Genomic DNA, 21,294 nt, shown 5'->3' on the forward strand with positions numbered 1-21,294 from the left:
ATTCAGACACAAAATGTCACATATTTTATGGTCCCTTCCCCCCTCCCAGTTTTATAGAAATATAACTGACATAAAACATAGTATAAGCTTAAGGTATACAATATAATAATTTGATATATGTATATACTGCAAGATGATTCTCACAATAAGTTTAGTTAATATCCATCACATCATAGACTTAACATGTTTTTTCATTGTGATGAGAACTTTTAAGATCTACTCTCTTTAGCAGCTTTCAAATACACAATTCAGTATTGTTAACTACAGTCACCATGCTGTATATTACATCCCCAGAACTCATTTATCTTCTACTGGAAGTTTATACCTTTAAACTACTTTCACCCATTTCCTCTGCCTTATACCCCTATAGCTCCATTTATAGGAAAAGTCTGTTACAGGCAAATCCATAGATACAAAAAGGAGATTTGTGGTTGTCAGGGGCTGGAGAAGAGGGAAATGAATGTAATGGAAATGAGATATTTGTCTTTTGTCTTTTCAGAGCCACACCGATGGCATATGGAGGTTCCCAGGCTAGGGGTCCAATCGAAGCTACAGCTGCCAGCCTATGCCACAGCCACAGCAATGCCAGATCCAAGCTGTGTCTGCAACTTACACCACAGCTCATGACAATGCCGGATTCCTAACCCACTGAGCGAAGCCAGGGATCGAACCTGCAACCTTATGGTTCCTAGTCATATTCGTTTCCACTGTGCCATGATGGGAACTCCCGAAATGAGATTTCTTTTTGGGGTGATAAAAATGTTCTGGAATTAGATAGTAGCTGTGGTTGCACATCATTGTGTACATACCAAAACCATTGAATTGTATACTATAAAAATGGTTAAAAGGATAGATTTTATGTTATACAAGTTTTTTCTTAATAAAAACAAAATCCACAATACTCTCCAGTAGTTTCTCAACTAACTCTAAGTATAAGCCAGTCCTCACAAATGCCTTGTAAGGGCCAGAAATCCCACCACCCTCCCACAAAAACCTGCTCCACCTCCCCCTCACCCACTCTGTTCCAGCCACAGTGGCCTCCCCAGTCTGGGCCCAGCATCACCAGATTCACTCCCATATCAGGACTTTTGCACATGCTGTTCTCTTTGTCTGGAACCTGTTCTCACATATATCCTATGACTTGCCCCTCACTGCCTGCACACATCTGCTCAGAAGTCACCTTATCTTTGAAGCTGTTTTTGACCTCACCTCAGCCCTCATGGCATAGCTACTACCCCTACCCTACTTCATTTTCCTCCCTAGTACTTACCATTATCTGACACACTATACATTTATTTACTTAACTTTTTTTTTTTTTTTTTGTCTTTTTGCCATTTCTTGGGCTGCTCCTGCGGCATATGGAGGTTCCCCGGCTAGGGGTCTAATTGGAGCTGTAGCCACCAGCCTACACCAGAGACATAGCAACATGGGATCCGAGCTGCGTCTGTGACCTACACCACAGCTCACAGCAACACTGGATCCTTAACCCACTGAGCAAGGCTAGGGATTGAATCCACAACCTCACGGTTCCTAATCGGATTCATTAACCACTGAGCCATGACGGGAACTCCATACTTAACTTTTTTTTTTTTTTTTTTTTGGTCTTTTTTGCTATTTCTTGGGCCGCTCCCGCGGCATATGGAGGTTCCCAGGCTAGGGGTCTAATCAGAGCTGTAGCCACTGGCCTACGCCAGAGCCACAGCAATTCGGGATCCGAGCCGCGTCTGCAGCCTACACCACAGCTCACGGCAACGCCAGATCCTTAACCCACTGAGCAAGGGCAGGGACCAAACCTGCACCCTCATGGTTCCTAGTTGGATTCATTAACCACTGCGCCACGTCGGGAACTCTATACTTAACTATTTTTTTAATCATGGGTCTCCCCCACTAGAATGCAACTTCCTTGAGGGCAAGGACTGATGTGTCTGGAGTGCCTAAAACAGTGTCCAGTGCATGCTAGGTATTCAATGATGAGGTGTTAAATGAATGAATGCATTATAGAGTGAATACCAGGAAACTGATAACTGTAATTTGTCACACTAATAGAACAAAGAAAAAAACCCACATAACTATTGATATACATTCTAAAAAAGACAACTGATTTTTCAGCATGCCTATCTGGTTCAAAACAAAATAAGTAAAAATAGAACATCCCTTGACATTATGAGGAATATCTGTTCTTCTAACAGGCATCATACATTACAAACATTCTCATTCAAGTCAAGAACAAGACAAGAATATCCACTACTATCACTATTTTAAAATATAACTCTAGGATGTTTAGTGAAGCAATAATAATAACAATAATAATAGCTAATACATATTGGGGGCTCCTCTGGGCATTGCTCCAAGCCCTAAGTGCTTTACATGTATTAATTTAAATACTCACAATACCTGAGGTAATATAGTATATTCACATTATCAGGGACATGGAAAAGTTGAATGATTTGTCCAGCATCACATAGCTGGTAAGCAGCTGAGCTAGAACTGGAATCCAGGAAGGTTTTCTCTTCTAACCTCTACATGGTATCCCCTCAATGAAAAATCATGAAGATAAGGACAGCGTAAATGTGGAAAACAGAAAGCAAATTTGTTCTTGCTCCAGATGGTATTGTTTTCTATCTAGAGAATCCAAGAGAATTAAGAGAGTAAAAACTACCAGAAGTAATAAGAATTCAATATGGCCAGTCAAAAGATATAAATACACTGATCGACAGCTTTCCTATATTCTAGCAATAACCACTTTAAAAAAATGTCAAGGAAACTAGATCCCATTTCCCAAAGCAATAATAAATGTAGAATACTCAAAAATAAACCTAACATAAAATGGAAAGGATCTGTATGAAGAAAACAACCATGCTTTTCTGAGGACCTAAGATATTTTGACTGGAGAGATGGTCTATGCTCATGATGGATAGACTCTCTATTATAAAGATGTCAAATGTCCCCTAAATTAATTCTAGACTGACTGAAATTCAAATTAAAACATGACGGCATTTTTGGAACTGTAAAATTGTGAAAAAAGAAGGTGGGACTGCACATAAAATTATAGAGAAATAATATTCAAAACACGGGAATGCCAATTCCAGAATAGAGAATTACATCAAAGGAACAAAATTTAAAAACTCAGAAACAGTCTAAAGGTGCACTGTCCAATGGTGGCCACTTGCCACATGTTGTTCCCCTGCATTTGAAACAGCTAGTGCCATATGTTGAAATGATAATGTTTTGGATATATTGCATTAAATAAAATGTACTATTAAAATTAATTTTACCTATCGCTTTTTTTCTTTTTAAAATATGGCTACTAGAAAATTTAAAATCACATATGTGGCTTGTATTATATTTCTATTACATAGAACTGGAAAGTATGTATAAAAAAGGAATATATCATTTTCTAAGATAAAATTTAGCATAGGTATTTTAAGTGGGTCAGGAAAAGATGCATTCATTAAATGCTGGAAGAATTAGTGAATGACTATGCAGGCAAAAGAAAGAAAGGTTTGGAGTTCCCTCTGTGGCGTAATGGGATCGGCATCATCTTGGTAGTGCTGGGACGCAAGTTTGATCCCTGGCCCGGCATAGTGGGTTGAGGATCTGGTGTTGCCACGGCTATGGCTTAAGCAGCAGCTATGGCTTAAGTAGAAGCTACAGCTTGGATCTGATCTCTAGCCTAGGAACTCCATATGCCACAAGGGAGCCAAAAACAGAAAGAAAGAAAAAGAAAAAGAAAGAAAGGTTTGATATCTCAGGCAACATGCTGAAATTCTGGGTAAACTGAAAAACAAAGTATTAAAAGTAATAGAAGAAAACATAGGTGAATTTACAAAAATTACAAAAATTCTTGGGATGAGAAGAGCATGTCAAGTTAAAATTAAAAGTGAAAGGAAAGTGGTCTTGACTATATCAAATATTAAAATTTTCAATATTATAAAATAACATTAAAAAACAAAATTGAATGTCCCATGAAACATGGGAAGGTATCTGCAACAAATGTGACAAAGAACGGATATCCTTGCTTTATAAAGAGCTCTTATATATCAAGTAAGAACAACTCCAATAGGCATATGTGCCAATAACATTAACAGCCAATTTACAAAAGGAGAAACAGAAATGAGAACGGTTCCTAGTAAAAAGGAAACTCAATCTTAGTAGTAATCAAAGAAATGCAAATTAAAATAGCAATTGCCAAGGATCAAAAAAGAATAATATACAATGTTGGCAATGAGTACTCTCATCTACTGCTATGAAACTAAATTGGAATGATCTTTCTGGAGGACAATTTGGCAACATGTACAAAAGGTTCCAAAGTGTGCACAAACCATTTCTAGGAATTTATCCTCGAAAAATAATCAGAGATGTTCATACAAAAATACAAGTATGGATTTACTGCATTGTTGTTTGTAATTAGGAAAAACTGGCAACTATCCCAATGTTTAGGAATGGGAGCATCTTTGAGTAACTACGGCATATCCATAGGGTAGGATTTTTCAACAGCTGTTGGAAACAACAACAAAAACAACAACAACAACAGTAACAAAAGAGAATACCTCCTGTACTACTCTTAATCCCTCAAAATGGCGAAGATTAAAAAAAAAAAATCTCCAACAGTTCTGGAAAATGATTAAGAAGACCATCAATGGACAGACCATCTGTAGAATTATATTGGAAGATAGGAAAGAAGGGAACAGATTGTAGGATAAAGAAGACTGGAGGAGAACAGCCCCAAACACATCAGACTGTGACAAAGGTGGGGACAGCTCATGGGGTCACCAGGCCAAGAGTCGATAGGCCATTTGGTGCAGAATATCTGCTGGCCCAGAAAATAGTCCCACTGGGTTGCTAAATGAAAGAAGCCGTTTCTACAGTAAGAGCATGTATTTGTTTATGCAAGTTCACTCACGTGTATTGAAAAACTCTAAAGTCCTAAGCCTATAGGTGTTAACAGGGACCTTTCAGTGGGTAGTTATGGCCAATTTTTATTTTCCTTTTTGTTCTTCAATGTTTTCAAAGTTTCCTGCACTGAGTACATATCAATACTATGGTTAGAAAACAATAATAAGTATTTTAAAACAAAGAAGCAAAAAATAATAGGAAAGAGAACTTGAAAATTTTATGTAAGAAAATAACTACAGCCTTATTCTTTTTCTTTTGAATTCCTGCAGGAATCTTCTGGCTGGTTTCCCAGACTCTTGTCTGCTCGTCCTATTCTGCCCTCAAGATTGCTACCATCCTTGATTGAAAAAGCTGCCATGGTTCCTTGCTCCCTTCGGCTGACAGGTCAAGTCCAAACACAGTGGCATGCGGGGTCTTCACCATTCTTGCCCCAGACCATTCTCCCCTTCTCCCCTCCACGACAGGCTGTCCAGCCCCAACCACTTACAGTTTCCAGAAGGTTCCATACACCTTCCATACACTCCTTTGCTCACACAGCCCTGGTTCTACCCTAGCCTGGCTATTGGGCCTTGGGGGAACTACAGCCGGAATTACCAGATTAGCTCTGGGGACCCACATAAGACAAGATGTACTTAGCCAAGTTCAGCTAAAACTGAAGCAAAGTCTTCTGGGACACCTTGGCAGGAGCAGAGGCAGAGGGACAATGCTCGGCTCTGAGATTTGGGATCTGGGAAGATCACAAGAATTAAATGTGGAATCCCACAGCAAAAACTCCAGGGGACTGTGAGGAGATATGCTTGAGACATGGGTTTCTTGGTCCAGATACCTACCTCCTTGCTCCTGCAGTAGGTGTGGGGCAGGGAAGGTGGGGCAGGGGTACTGGCCCAGGGCCATGGCCTCCTTCTCTCCACAAGGAGAGGCACAAACCTGGGTTCACACCTATACCTGCCACTTCTTGGCGAAATCTTGGCAAAGTGACTTAATCTTTCCTGAGTGAGTCTATTCTACAAAACAGAGATGGACCACGATGGACAACTGAATGTCATCATCTGCACATGGAGGTCCCCATACTTGGCAGTGGATGATGTCATAATTACATTTTCCAACCCAATATCCTGGTGGAGTAGCTGCTTCACGGGGCTGGAGTTGTGCTCTGGGAACCTGGCCCCCAGACGATGTGCAGGAGGCTCCAGGAAGTGTCCCCAGTAAGGGCCCTGAGGTGGATGGCCAGGACCCACAGAGACTCAAGGATCTCCTTTGAGCCCTCACTCTTCCCTGTGTTCTGGGATCCACATACCTGGGTAGAGATGTAGTTATCTAACACCACAGCCCTGGTGCATGCCAAGTACGGCACCCCTGCAGGCTCTGTATAAGCCCTGGTGCTGGTACCTCAGTCCCCAGCCAAGTAGCATCAGGGCAGTTCCTTTCTTGTAAGAGTTGGAATGGGTAAAGCGGGAGGGCACCTGGCTCTGAGGATCTGCTTGAGTAAGTGTCAGCCATCTCCTCCCTGTTCAGCAGTGGAGGGAGGAGTGTCCTGGGCCACCTCTCCAAGGGCAAAGCTCCAAGCCAGACCAAGGCATTCAGCTCAGAGGTCTGCCCCTAGATGTGTGTACACTGCCACCAGGATGGCAGGAGCACAGAAAACTCCAGGCCCTGATGGGGGACAGTTCTCACCAAGAGGGGGTTTTCCCACTCTGCAGGGATGGGTGACATCCCACCAGGGAGGTCCTGCTGGTGGGCTGCACCTCCACCTAGAGGCAGGCACATGAAGGGACAAGTATTGCTTGAAACTCAGAGTCTGCCCTATAGAGTCTCCACCTCAGAAGGTTGAAGGCCTGGGAGGCCAGTTCTTGACCTTGACCTAGAGTTTCTCCCATTGACTATCTGTATTGGACTAGGGCTTCAATAAAAGCCTACTGCCGGTACTACTCTCTACCCCTCACCCATCCCCATCTGTTAAAAGATCAGGCAGCCAAATGGCTTCATTCATCCCAGAGGTCCCCAAACCTCAGTTCCCTCCTGCACCCCCTTAGAGAAAATTTCACTGTGTAAATGTACCATCTATATGCTTGCTGGCTTAGGATTTTCCGTGCCACAATCTCACTTTTTAAATGAAGGTTTTATTCTAAACAATAATATCAATGAAGTACAAACAATTCTGATGAGCTAGTAATCTTCCCCCTCCCCCGTATATAATAACATCAATACTCAACTATTGAAATTAAACAACAAAATCATATCGCATATACACACGACCCTGGGAAATAACAGAACCCTCCCCCCCATGCCAAAGAGGCTGCCACAGACAGCTACCTGGGTGTGGGCAGGATGGATATGGAGCTTTCCTTGCTGGCTGGCCCAGAGGCCAGGTCTCTTACAGAGCAGGAGGTAAGAGCACTGTGAAGGAGAGGACATTTCTCGCCTAGGGGCAGATAGCCAACCACCTAAAAGCATCAGCAAGTTTTTCAAATAGAAGCTGGGGCACAAGATGGGGCACTAGGGCCATTAAGATTAGAATCTGATCTGTCAGGAGTCCCCTCCGGCCTCCTAATGATAGAAGATCTGCAGGTGTGTGGGTGGCCCAGGTGATCCTGCAGCCTGAAGGGGAGCCAAGGACAGAGACCAGCGGTGGCCCAGAGAGCCTGGCCCTCTTTTTAGATAAAGTGGGGCCAGAAGCACATGGCTATGGGAGCCCTCAGATTTTCTGAGAACAAGTGTCCAGGTGAGGCACCGCTGATGCTGCAGATCCAGGACCATGCTGTGAGAACTGCTTTAGAGGGTGGGATTATCTGACCCTGGTAAGAGATGATTCTGGAGGGATGACAACTCGGAACGAACATCCCAGGAAGCCAAGAAAAAAACACAATGTGTGCATTCCCAGTGCCCAACACTGATGCCACCCAGAAGCAACCACGTGGCAGGCCCCAGTCATTACTGGTTCCAGTGGCTAGTCCAGAACCTTCCACCAGGATCTCTGTAAGAATCTTCATCAACAATGTCATATCCAAAGCAAGACTCAGTTAAGAGATGGCAGAATGACCTGGGCTGAGTTCTGTGGGAGTGTGACATCCCCTCTTTGCCAGAGCCTCCCTTCTTCCCAATGGCCCAGTGACTTGTGATAGGGACTGGGACGTCTCTGCACCCCACCCCCACCCCCACCTCACTGTCCTAGATGCAAGCAGACTATAGGCCACAGAAGAAAATTGCTGCATTTGCCCCTAAGAATGTGGCCTAGTGGCTAGAGACTGATCTACTGACATCCTTACTGAGCACACACATGCCAGGCTGCATGCAGGGGAGGTGACAGAGAGGTCAGGATGGCTCTTGTCCACAGGAGCCCTCTAGTCTAATGGCAGCAGGTGGGCTATTTCTCTGCACTATGCAAGGCGCTGCTACAGGGAGAAGCCCGAGGGGAGAGGAGTAGAGAGAAGAGGTGGCACACCTGACCCGGCCTGGGAAGGAAGGCTGAGAAGCCAGCATGGAGGTGAGGCTGGACCAAAGGGGGGAAGCGCCTGAGGTGAGATTCCGTGCAAAGATCTCACTTTTTACATGAAGGTTTTATTCTAAACAATAATATCAATGAAGTGCAATTCTGATGAGCTAGTAATCTCCCCTCCCCCATATATGATAATATCAATATTCAGCTATTAAAATTAAACAACAAAATCATATCGCATATACATACCACCCTGGGAAATAACAGAACCCTCCCCCTCATGCCAAAGAGGAGGGACAAGGAGGCCTTGGGGAATGTGAGAGGTCTCTGGAGCCACATCAAAGAGCTCACTCCTGCTCAGGGCAAAATGGAAGGACTGATGATTCCACTAAGTTTGGCTCCTGGATTAGAAGCAAGCACTGGGTCCCCCACCCTCCCCTGCAGCCATGTCCCCCAGGCTATGTAAGTGGTAACTTTAGAAGAGGGGACCGAGACCCCTTTGGTGGGGCAGATGGCAACCTGGCAAGCAGGGAAGGCTTCCCAGGGCTGTGGAGGGCCGAAAGGGCAGGCGCTTTGAAGAGGAAGCTCTGCAGATGGTGCCCTTTTGGTTTTGGACCGATCAAGGGCCTTGGTGGGGCCCAACTCTTGAGGGAGGTCTCTGGTACAGAAAGGTCAGCCCCTGAGCGGCGAGATCATTAAGGACCAGGGACCGGGCAGCGAGCCTCCAAGCCTGCTTGGATGGAGGGGAGGAGAGGGGAGTGGTGCGAGTGGCAGGCACCAAACCCCACATGCTGGGCGTCTGAAAGGGGGCCAGCCACGGGCTAAGGAATCAGATGCTAGATGTCAATAAAAATAACCCTTGCGCAGTGCTTGTTATGAGTCAGGCACTTCTCTCAGCACTTGAAGTTCCCAAACACGTGTAATTCTCAAAACCATTCTAAGAGTTAGTTACCATTATTATCCCCCTTTTTAAGAGGAAGAAACTGAGGCACAAAGAGCCTCTGTAAGTCTCATGGCCAGACCCCTGGGAGTGGCAGGATCAGGGTCAATGACCAGGTCTCCCTAAGCCCTCATCACAAATTCCCTGAGCTAGGAGAGATCTCAGTGGTCAACTGACCCAACTCCCTTATCTTACAGAAGGGGAAACTGAGGCTTAAAGAGACTGAGTGCTTGGCTCTGTACTTAGCTGATTAGTTGCATCATGGAATCAGGAACCCAAAGAATAACTTAGTGAAGATGGATTAGTAGATCATAGGACCTGGATCTGGGAGAACAGGCCCAAAGAGCCCTGTTGCTGGTCTGCTGGTCCTCCCAGCCCACCCTGCTCACTGCCTTCATCTCTACCTCATCCCTGCCTTCATCTCTACCTCATCCCTGCCTTCATCCTGTGCCTGCAGTGCCCAGTGGATACCACTCAGCACCCTGGCCTCTCACCTCCTTCCCCCCAACTGCAGTGACTTCTACATCCACTCGGCTTTTGATAGTCACACACAACCAGGGCCTGCCCTCCACCCCTCCCACAGCTCTGCCTCAGCTTCTCATCCTTCCAGCTTCCCCAGCCCCACATGCTCAAGCTTCTCAGAGGCTTCAAGAGTTCCAGTTCCTCCAAGCCCGCAGGCGACCTGCCTGCCCACCACTCTCCACACTGGGTCCCATGGACTACCCTCTCAGCAGTGCCCTCAAGCTTCATCACCAACCCCACCTTTATCTTCCACCTGGTGGAGCCCCAGCACCAGGCTCTGCATTTTCTCCATCCTGTTCCACAGTCAGCAGCCTACTGAGGGCAGTCACGCCACCGCCGTGTAGATTGAGGCTACTCTGAGCACAAAGGGCTCCCACCACAAGAGGGCGTCATTTCCACCATGAATGCTTGAGCCCAAGGTGAAGAATTGTTAGCACCGGCTGCCCGCTGAAATCAACCCAGAGAGCTTTAACAGGTTCTAATGCTGGAGTCACCTGGTGTAATTGTTCTGGGCGGCAGCCTGGGCATTAGGATTGGTCAAGTTTCCCAGGTGGTTCTAAAATGTACCCTGTCCATACAAGAAAATACTACTCAGCTTGTATAAAGAGACAAACTACGGATGCATGTTACATGGATGGCCTGAAAAACACAGTTCTAATGAAAGACGGCAGACAATAAACAGCTTATGTTATAAAATTCTATTTACATGAAATTTCCAGAAAAGGCCAAGCTATGGTGGAAGCAAATGAAATTAGGGCTGAGGATGGCACTGCCTACAAATGGGCACTGGGAACTCATGGAGTGATGGGAGTGTCTAAGACTGGATTGTGGTGATGGCCGCACAATCATGAATTTCCTGAAAATAATTGGACTGTACACTAACAATGGGTGAACTGTAAGGTCTATAAATTATATACCAATAAAGCTAATAAAAATGGGGGAAGGAAAAGGAACTTATGGAATTTTAACTTTATTAGACATTTAAAAAAAATCCCCATGGTGATTCCAATGAGCAGCCAGATTTGAGAACTCAAGGAAGGAGGAGTGGCACTTACTGATCCTGAGGTCATGTCCACTCCTCTTTGGCCCTCCACGGCACAGGGTCTGGGCCCTCACAGACCTTGGCACGCAGTAATACCAGTACCTTAGTCTTTTTGAAGTGAATGGATATGCATTCCTAGGGTTAGTCCCATGTACTAGCAGAGTTGAGAATGTCCATTTAATGCACATTAACTATGCAGAAGTTTTTTACTTAGGTTTTCTCATCTAATCTTCTTTATCCCGGTGCCTGTGAGGTAGGAATAATATCCCTATTTTATGCAAGGGAAACCAGGATCTCACTGAGATGAAGTCGATTGCCTGAGGTCACACAGCCTCTGCTTGACAAAGCTGGGCTTAGAGATCAGCTCATCTGGTACCAAGTCTTTCCTTTTTCTCTCTTCTCATTTAAATCTTTGACCCAGAGAGGACACTGCTGAAGCAGGCACCATTTTTCTGGCCACTGGTGTTCCCCATGGACCCTTGTTTGTTCTGGCAACAGTTCTAGATCTGATACATCTGAGCCAACAAGGTGAACTGAGCTTCTTGGGGTCACACAGTCATTTACTGGCAAAGCAGGGCCTGGGGATAGGCACATCTGATCCAAGTCTTGGGCAGCCTCTGGGTTACCACGCACTGGCCTAGAATCTCAGTGACCACGGGCTCCAAGGAGCAGCTGATCCCCAAGGTGGAATGGCACCCGGCCCTCTGCCCTTTTCAGCCCCAACGTAATAAGCTCCAAAGGATTAAGGTTTTCCCCAATCCCCTCCAAATTTAGGGTTGTTTTCATTTGATATTCCTTCCAGTGCACCAGTCTGGAACGGAAGTGCTTGATGCTGCTGATCGACCAGTTTCATAAAAGGAATCCAGTTTCCTTTGCACTCATGAAAAGCTGTTAGCCCCTGGCAAGTTTCCAGGGCCTGCACTCCAGCGATGCAGCCCAGACATCAGGAGAGGGATGCCAAAGCCCTTGGGCACAGAGAGGAGTCAGCTGGGCTGAGAGATTTAAATTGAGAGGGGCTCTTGCCAGCAATACCACCAAGCAGCATCCTGTCCTCAGAAAAGAGGTTTCCCGCTGAGATGCCCTGGAACCCGGCTGAGGGCCCTAACACAGCTGCGAGGGGACAGAGATGTGGCACCAAACTGCCAACACCTGACCCCAATGAGGACAGAGTAATGGAGAAAACTGACCAATACTCTGCCAGCCTTCCAGCCTCAGCTGGGCTCTTTACCAGCAAGTGCTCCAGGGCAAGAAGGGACTCATCCTCTGTGAACCTCAGTTTCTTCACCTGTAAAATGGGAACCATACCCCCTCCCTACAGGGCAACTGGTTTGGAAATCCTGTGCGGAGTGTTTAGAAATCAGCCCCAAGTTGGGGCTGATCGTTTATCTTCCTTAAACCAAGGATTTGGGGTTTCTCAAACCTCTGAGACTACATGCAGGTAGTTCCCATGTGAGTACAGGAAGTTATGGATGGAAAGAAGGAGCAATGGGAGGTTCGGGCTGAGAGTCCAGACCCTTGGACTCCGTCCTAACTTTTCTGCAAACAATCTTGCATGACTTTAGAGTTGCTTTGAGACCCCGAACTTTGTTCCCTCCCCCTCTGGGTCTCGGTCTCCCTTTCTGTACAATGAGGAAGTTGGGGATGTGTTTCTCAGGGCCTCTCAGGCTCTGTCAGCCAAAGACTCTACTGGAAAAAAAGCAGGCCTCTCCGAATCATGGCAGAGTCTCGTGCTAATGGGGCTGCAGGACTGGCCCTCCCCACCCTCCCCATTAACCTGTTTCGCACTCATTTCGAAACATTTGTGGCTCCTCTGTCTAAAGCACAGGCTTCCAGCAAAAGCCTCTTCAGTGTGTGGCAGTGAGTCACTCTCACTGGAGGTCAAGTGCCCTTCGTGCCTCTCCCTAGGCCTGGGAAACAGAGGTGGGAAGATGAGGACCTGTCTTGCAGGGTGAAAAGCGGGCCTTGTTGTGATGACACAGAAGATGGGGCCAAATGCTTCCATTTTTCAAGCACTTCTGAAAACCCTCTCTGGGCATAAACTGTCCAGTTTACAAAGCTCTTTGAAATGCATGACTCATCTGATTTCGGCAAGAACCCTGCAGGATAGACAGGGTTCTTATGCCCATTTTGCAGGGAAGGGAAACCACAGCTCAGAGAAGTGAGGTGACTTCTTCAAGGTTGTACAGTCAAAGCATGGAGTGGCCTCTCTGTCTCAGGGGAGAAAGAGGACAGAGCCTCAGAAAGGTAAGTGCAGAGCTAGGGTGGAAACCAGATCTGGTGATTCCCAGATGCTCTGCTCCATCCCCCATCCCCGCCCCCATCCCCACCTCCCACTGGCACAAGGGACTTGTCCTCCCTGACCCCTCTCACTGAGGTCTGCCCTGACCAGAGGCCTCACACATCACCCGCACCCCTGCCCCCAAATCAGCTCATGGTTTTCTGGGTTTTTTTGTTTGTTTGTTTTTCCTCTTGGGCTGCTAAGCACACCTAGAATGTCCTGCACTCAGATGAGTGGGGAAAACTTTTTAAAGATTTGCTAATATCCATTGTTAGTAAAGATGCGTGGAAATGAGAATTTTCAAATGCCGTTAGAGGAAACAGAAACTGGAGCAGCATTTTTGGAAGTCAGTTAGCCTTAACCTTTGAAATGAGCCAGTAATTCCACTTCTAGAAATCTATTACCGAGATGCGCACCTAGGTGGGAAGGTGTTGGCTGTGATATCAAAAAACTGTAAACATTCAATAAATTACCATCTATCCATTTGACAGAATGCCATGGCCCACCAATAAAATCAAGATCTCTAAGATCTACTGTAAAGTGAAAAAAGCAAAATCTCCAGAATGAGGACATTTGGGTTTAAATAAATATACTGGAAAAGGTCTGGTTAGATGAACACTGCACAGAAAATAGCACTTGGAAGAGAACATGGATTTTGGGGGATTGGGTAAAGCAACCTTTATTTACCATGTATATTTTGGCTTTTTGTGGTTGTTGTTGCCAAAACAACAACAACATCAATGAACCCCACAACTGCAAGTATTGATGTGTATTTGTAAGCCAAACAAACAAACAAAAGCCAAAAATAAACCACCCAATCCACAGTGACTCTGGAATCTTCATTCCAAGGCAGAGAATTCTCCTTAAAGGAGAAATGCTCTTGGAAGCACCCGGTGATTTTTGGTCACTACAGGTCTATAGTAAGGACAACACACCTACTGTGTGTTGTAGGGCTGGGAGGGAATAAACCACATGAATTAGTCAAAAGGCACAACAAAAGAGAAGTTTCACTCCCACGCTGTGCAGGCTCTGGAGGCCTTCCCCTGACACACACACACACACACACAAACACACACACACACACACACACACACACTCTGGAATTCCTCAACAGCGTAAAGGCCTTGTGACAGCGCCCACCATGACTGAGCCGCCTCACCCCTTGCCTGGAGGTGAAGCACAGCGTACCTCGGAGAAGCGCTGCACATCCTGGGTCAGCGTGCCCACTCGCTTCCACTGGTAGTGCTTCAGCAACTTCAGGATGGCTGGATTCACTGCGTTATCTGATGGGACCGTCCGAAAGAAGTAAGGGTATTTTTTCTTATCCGCTAGAACAGGTGTGGTTGCAGCAAAGGAAAGCTGAAAAACACAAAACAGCCAGTACTTTTACTGGGGGAGGGAGGGCCTCATAGCTGGGGTACAGGATCTTTCGGAAAGGAACAGAGGTCTCCAGTTCTCACCTGGAGTTCAAACACATGCGCAAAATATTTTTAAGCCTTCGTATTGTAAAGGTAACATGTTATAATTGAAGAGAAGGGTTTTAAAAAATGCAAAATAAGGAGAAAGAACCATCAGTAATGCTGTTGCCTGTCTCCTTCTGATTCTTTCTCTGTGCACGGTGATGTTTTCAAGAAGGATTCTTGAGATCATTCTACATACACAATTGAACTGTTTCTTCCCTCACCTAACGTCCTACAAGCATTTCACCATCCTGTTAGAACTTCTTGAAACATGTTAACACATACATTTTTAATAGCTGCATAATATTCCAGCATGTTAATATACCATAATTTACAGAATCAAGGTGAATTTGGGGGCATTTAGACTGCTTGTAATTTGTCATCATTGTCATATCATTCTATAAGCATCTTTGTGCTTAGCATTTTTCCCTCATATTTCAGGCTATTTCTGTAGGATAGAGTCTGGGATGTGAAATTTCCAGATAAAGAATGTGAGCTTTTAAGGACTTGATATTTATTTCCAAAAAAGACTGCATCTATTTATACACCCACTAGCCAGGTATAATCAGAAGGCCAATCTCACCACAGTCTTGTCGACAGAAGGAAATAAAACATCTTTCCAACTAATTTATTACTGATTTATCACTGAAAAACTGGAATCATATTGCATTCACTGGTTATACATAATGTTGAGCCTTTCTCCATGTGGTTGGTAACTAGTCGTATGTCCTATTTTAGGAATACCTTCTTGCTTATTTTTTGAGTGGTATTCTAATGCTTTTCTTATTGAATTTAATGAAGACTTTTATATGTACAGCACTCAAACTCAGGCTATGTTACTGCAAATATCCCAGTTTGTTTGCTTTTACATTTTGTGTATATATATTTTAATTTACACTCAGTAGTCAAATCTGTCCATCTTTCCCTTTATTATTCCTTCTTTCTCTTTTAAGTGCCGGTGAGTTGCTAAATTGGATTTTAATTATCTGTCCTACAGGGCCCAGCTGCAATGTCACCTCTTCTATGACATTTCCTCTGATCTCTGCTCTCTTGCCCTCAGCCTCATTCTCAGAAAGTGGTTACGAAATTTTTAATCTTTGCAGTGTGATGGTGGGAAAATGGTATCTTCTTGTAGCTCTGATTTGCATTTACCTTGTTATGAGGGAGGTTGAGTATCTCTTCTTATGTTTAAGAGCCATTTGCAGTTTCTTTCTGGAAAATGTTCACATCCTTTGCTTGTTTTCCAATTGGACTCTGAGTCTTTTTCTTATTGGTTGGTAGAAGTGATCTTTTACAGTAAGGAGATCAGCCCTTTGTGATATAAGTTGCTAATTTTCCTCCAGCTTGTATTTTTTCTTTCGATGCTTCTTATGGTGTCTTTTGACACAGAAGTGTTTTTTGTCTAATGTGATTGGATTTATCATTTTTTTCTTTCTATCTTTAGGTTTTACGTCACATTTAGAAAGGCTTTTCCCACTCTGAGATTATAAAAGAATTCCTCAATGGTTCCTTCACGTCTGTCATCCTCCCCTCCCCTCTTTTCCCTTCCTTCCTTGCTTCCTTCCTTCCTTCCTCCCTCCTTCCTTCCCTCCCTTCTTTTGTTTCTTTTAAATCTTTGATCCAGAGAGGGCACAACTGAAGCAAGATCACTCTTTGCTGCCACTGTTCCCTACCTGCCTCAACCCTTGCTGTCCCAACAGCTCTAGAGCCAATACATCCCAGAGTCCACCTTCAGCATCCAGAGAAATAGCCTCCTGGCACTCTCAGGTCCCAGCTGAAGTTGCTTTACTGCTCCTCCTGCCACCTGAGGGAGCACTCCTTTCCCCTAAGATTTTGGCAGAGCAGGGCAGTGGAGCTCTTGTTCCTTTTCCTGACCTGGCTCATTCAGCAGATGGCCACTACCTGGCACCCCTGGATCTCTTGCATCCACTCAGAAGTCTCAACAAGCCCTGTCTGTTGGAGGTGAACATACAACAACCCACCAGCTGTCGCATGAACCTAGAGAGCACCTATAGGAACTAGTTTCTTTTTTCTTTTTGTTTAGGGCCGCACCTGCGGCATGTGGAGGTTCCCCGGCTGGGGGTCAAATCAGAGCTACAACTGCTGGCCTATGCCAGAGCCACAGCAACACCAGATCTGAGCCGCGTCTGTGACCTACACCAGAGCTCCTGGCAACGCCAGACCCTTAACCCACTGAGCGAGGCCAGGGATCAAATTTGCATCTTCATGGTTCCTAGTCGGATTTGTTTCCACTGCGCCATGACAGGAACTCCTAGGAGCTAATTTCTAAGATCCCCACAGAGACAGGACATTATCCCAAGACTGGAAAAGGTCAAGGCTAGATCGACTGTTTAAAAAAAAGCAAAATCTGGGTGGAACAAGTCCCAGTGGAAATGGCCTACTGAGAGGAAAATCCCAGCTGGAAGCATCGAGGACACTCACGTCTGAAGCTATTCAGCAAGAGAAGGCCTGTTGTTGGAAGTAGCAAGATCCCTGTGTCTGGAGGTGTGCAAACAGAGGCTGGACAAGAACACAGAGGGGCCTCAAGGTGTCTGAGAACTCTACGAAAAGGCTAGTGTGGGCATGTATGTGCACACAGAAATGCACATTTTTCTGAAAAGAGGATCCATAGCTTCCATCAGCTTCACAAAAAGAATCCTACGACCAACAAAGTCAGCACACCTGCCTAAAGGTGATTCTTAGGCCCGTGACACATAGTGAGTGCAGGAAATAGAAACTCCCTGCCATCTGCTCAAACCTAGCGTCCATGATTCTTCTCTCAAGATTAAAACAACACTTCCAGCTTCCTACGCTCACCAGTGTAAGAAGGAGCTATTAGAAACATCAAGGAGCAACTATTTCAGGACTTGGGATGGTATAAGTCTGCCATCACTTCCCCCAAAGTGCTTATGTAATACAATTTGGAAAATGTTGGTTTTCTGATGTGATTTCTGAATCATACTCTGGTTGATACTTCGCTGTTATTGTCCTATTAGTTCCAGGTCCACAATTAATTGTTGCTTGAACAACCTCATATGTTTGCCCTGTAGGTAATTACAGTGGTTACTGTTCAGTGAATAAATGGCCCATTATGTTTACAATGGGCTTGGAGTACAATATATGCCCCGGGTCTAAATCATGTTGGGTGCAAAATATTAACTGGCACTGACATTTTCTGCACCATTTGAGATAATGCACACTTTGATTAGATTGCTTTGCATCACTGTTCCTCTGGCTTTAGCCTCCTAAAACTTTCTTCCATCAGCAAAGACGGCAGGTACCCGGGAGCACTGCTGAACTTCAGAACTGGAGGAACCTGAAAAATCACGGGGTTCTCTACTCTGGCTACACATTGGAATCACATGAGGAGATTTTTAAAAATATTGATGATCTGGTCCAACTCCAAACCAAGTGAATCAGATCTCTGGGCATAGAGCCCAGGCGTCAGTATTATTTAAAAACTTCCCAAGGTGATTATGATGCCCAGGGAGTTGAGAACCACTGATATAGCTCAACAGCCCTAGATTGTTTGTTTGTTTGTTTGTTTGTTTCTTTATAGGGCCGCACCCATGGCATATGGAGGTCCCCAGGCTAGAGGTCAAATCGAAGCTTCAGCTGCCAGCACCATCTACAGCTACCACAATCACAGCAACACCACATCCAAGCCATGTCTGTGACCTACACCACAATTCATGGCAATCTGGATCCTTATCCCACGGAGCGAGGCCAGAGATCGAACCCACAACCTCATGGTTCCTAGTGGATTTATTTCCGCTGCACCACAATGGGAACTCCTCAACAGCCCTAGTTTGAATAAGCGGACTGAGGCCCAGAAATGGGGAGACACGGAGGTATCCATCATAGTCAATGAAAGGTAGAAACAGAACTGTAATCTTAGTCTCCAGGACTCTTAACACCAGTGCTCTCTTGCTCTCTGATGGCTGTTCCCTGCCTCCTGTGTCCTCTGCCAGGCTTTCCTCCTTCAGCAGGATACCCAGCATCTATAACACCAGGCCTGCTAACATTAGGGCCCTAACCTGAAGACCTAATCTTTCTGGGCTCTCTTGCCTTATTTCACACAACCAAGTTCATTTCTAAACAGATGGTGATTGACACTTCAACTTAATCCCTAACCAAGGATTCTTTCAGAGAGTACTTTTTTTTAATAATGATTTTTATTTCTATTTTTCATTGTAGCTGGTTTGCAGTGTTCTGTCAATTTTCTACTGTACAGCAAGGTGACCCAGTTACACATACATGTATGGATTCCTTTTTCTCACATTATCATGCTCCATCATAAGTGACTAGATATAGTTCCCAGTGCTACAGAGCAGGCTCTCATTGCTTATCAGAGAGTACTTTTTAATTTATTTTATAGCTTTGTTATCACTTCTAGTTTTATTGTATCATTTTGAGAATTTAGCATATGCAGTATCTGCTTTTGGAATTTATTGAAGTTTTTTTTCTCTTTCACAGCCAATTATACAATCAATTTCTGTAAAAATTCCATGACGGCATGAAAAACAGATACAGTTACTAGTCGTAAGCTATAAAATTCTTTATCAGCTGTCTTATGCATAAGAGATATAATCCAGTTAACCAATTATGCTGTATAACACATGCATTGTATTTTTGTTTACTTGACCTAGCAAAGACTGAGGGGTATGTTAAGTTTTTCCTCTATTGTCTCTGATAATTTCTCCACGTTTTTCAACAGGTTTTACTTTATATGTTTTGATTTTATGTTGCTTTGAGGATAAATATTCATTACAATTCCATCTTTATTTTTCAGCAATGTATATACCCTTCACTAGTTCAAATAGCAGATACTTAATAGAAGATCATTGAGCGAATTGAGCTTTAAAATACATAGCAAGGTAAAATAGCCCTCTTCATCATTTTATTGCTGTTTGTTTCATATAATATCTTGCTGGTATCAATATTGAATTAATAGCTGGTTGATGTTACTACTGAGACGCTAACTTTGTTTTTTGCTTGCATTTGTCTACCATGGCTCTGATTTTTTTCTGTTTGCATTCTATTAAGATTGTTTTTAAGTATATTTCTTGAAAAAAATACATGAACAGATTTTAAAATAAATGTTTGATTCTGCAATAAATATTTGGTTTTGCATTTATCACCTTGTTGGCAGTCTTATTCTTTTTTTAATACTTTCTTTTTGTTTCCTTTTGTTACTTTTGTTATTCAGACTATATATCCATTTTTACCCATTCTGATACATTAATTTTGCTTCTTGTCTTAACCTACTGGAATATCTTTTCATTATCTGAAGAAGGTAAAGGGTTGAACACTGGCTGAGGTCGAAAACCCTCAGTTGCTTTGACACATGGTAGAATTTATCTGAGCATAAAATTGTTGGGCCAGCATTTTTTCCTTTAAAACTATAAAATGATGCAGAGGAGAAATCTGGGGATAGTTTGATTATTGTTCCTTTGTAGGTCTCTGATTTTCTCTGCTTGGATGTTGAAGGATTTTTTTTTCTTTATACTTGGAATTCAAAAATTTTGTCAAGGAGATCCCATTGTGGCACAGCAGAAACGGATCTGACTAGTAACCATGAGGTTGCGGGTTAGATCCCTGGCCTCGATCAGTGGGTTAAGGATCTGGCGTTGCCACAAGCTCTGGTGTAGATCACAGACACCAACGTCAGCTTGGATCTGACGTTGCTGTGGCTGTGGTGTAGGGCAGTGGCTACAGCTCTGATACGACCCCTAGCCTGAAAATGTCCATATGCCGCAAATGGAGCCCTAAAAAGAAAAAAAAAATTGCCAAGATAGATATGGGTGTGGCACTCTTAATTTTATCTGGGATACAGGGAGTCCTCCGATCTATGTAGTCAAGTCTTCCAACTTAAAAAAAAAAGAATATACATAAACAACAAACATATATTACATAAATATTTACTGTGACAATACATCATATTAATTTACTTATTTATATTATATTAATATTCATATATATTCTTGCCTTTCCACTGGACTATCTGATTATCTGTGTGTTGTCTTTCACTTCCCAAATCCGTATCTGCTTGGTCCTCGTCCTCTGCATTCTGGAAGCCCATCTTATTCTCCTCTTTTATTACAGGGTGTATGCATATTCAGTTCCATTAATTTCTGATAAAATGGCTGTATCATTCACACTGCCAGCAGCAGGGCATCACGGTTCTCATTTCTTCATATCCTGACCAATGTTTGGTATTATATGACTTTTTACCCTTTGTGTATCTTTCAGGGCTAAGGTGGCACTTCATTGTTAACTGGCTTTGCAGCCCTTTGACTGTAATGTGGTTGAGTAGCTTACATACATGTTAGCCATTCAAGCTCCTCGTTCAGTGGATTTGCTGATTTGCTTTTCGACAGTCTCAGTTTTAGCTTTGCTATCCCTGACATGTTTTTATTATTATTGACTTTTTCTATTTCCTAGTAATTTTTTATGATCTTATCCCTTTTCGCCCCATCCTCTTCTCTCATGTTTCATGGAGACTGTGTTTTCTCAGCATATGATTGAGCATGCCAAACTTTCTAGTTTTCTTCTTTATCCTGCAATAGGTCATCTTCAGAGCTGGACTCTTCCTACGTTTCTTCTCAGTATTGTGCACCTTTGATTATTTTTGTAGTACTTTGTTAAATGCTGAATGTTAGGTGTTTTCAATGTACTCATCCTTAAAAGCAAGGCAGGTACTTTCAGAGGTGGCCTATC

General features: G+C 43.9%; 1 protein-coding gene across 1 annotated transcript in view; it reads right to left on the reverse strand.

Annotated features, from left to right (window-relative positions):
• GABBR2 (gamma-aminobutyric acid type B receptor subunit 2) overlaps positions 1-21,294 on the reverse strand; it is a 388,449-nt gene that overhangs the window by 220,095 nt on the left and 147,060 nt on the right. The window contains exon 3 of the mRNA XM_021066509.1: positions 14,303-14,473. Coding sequence (XP_020922168.1) covers positions 14,303-14,473 — 171 coding nt within the window. The remainder of the gene's footprint in view (positions 1-14,302; positions 14,474-21,294) is intronic.

Source organism: Sus scrofa, chromosome 1 (assembly GCF_000003025.6).
Source record: "Sus scrofa isolate TJ Tabasco breed Duroc chromosome 1, Sscrofa11.1, whole genome shotgun sequence".
Lineage (NCBI taxonomy): Eukaryota > Metazoa > Chordata > Mammalia > Artiodactyla > Suidae > Sus > Sus scrofa.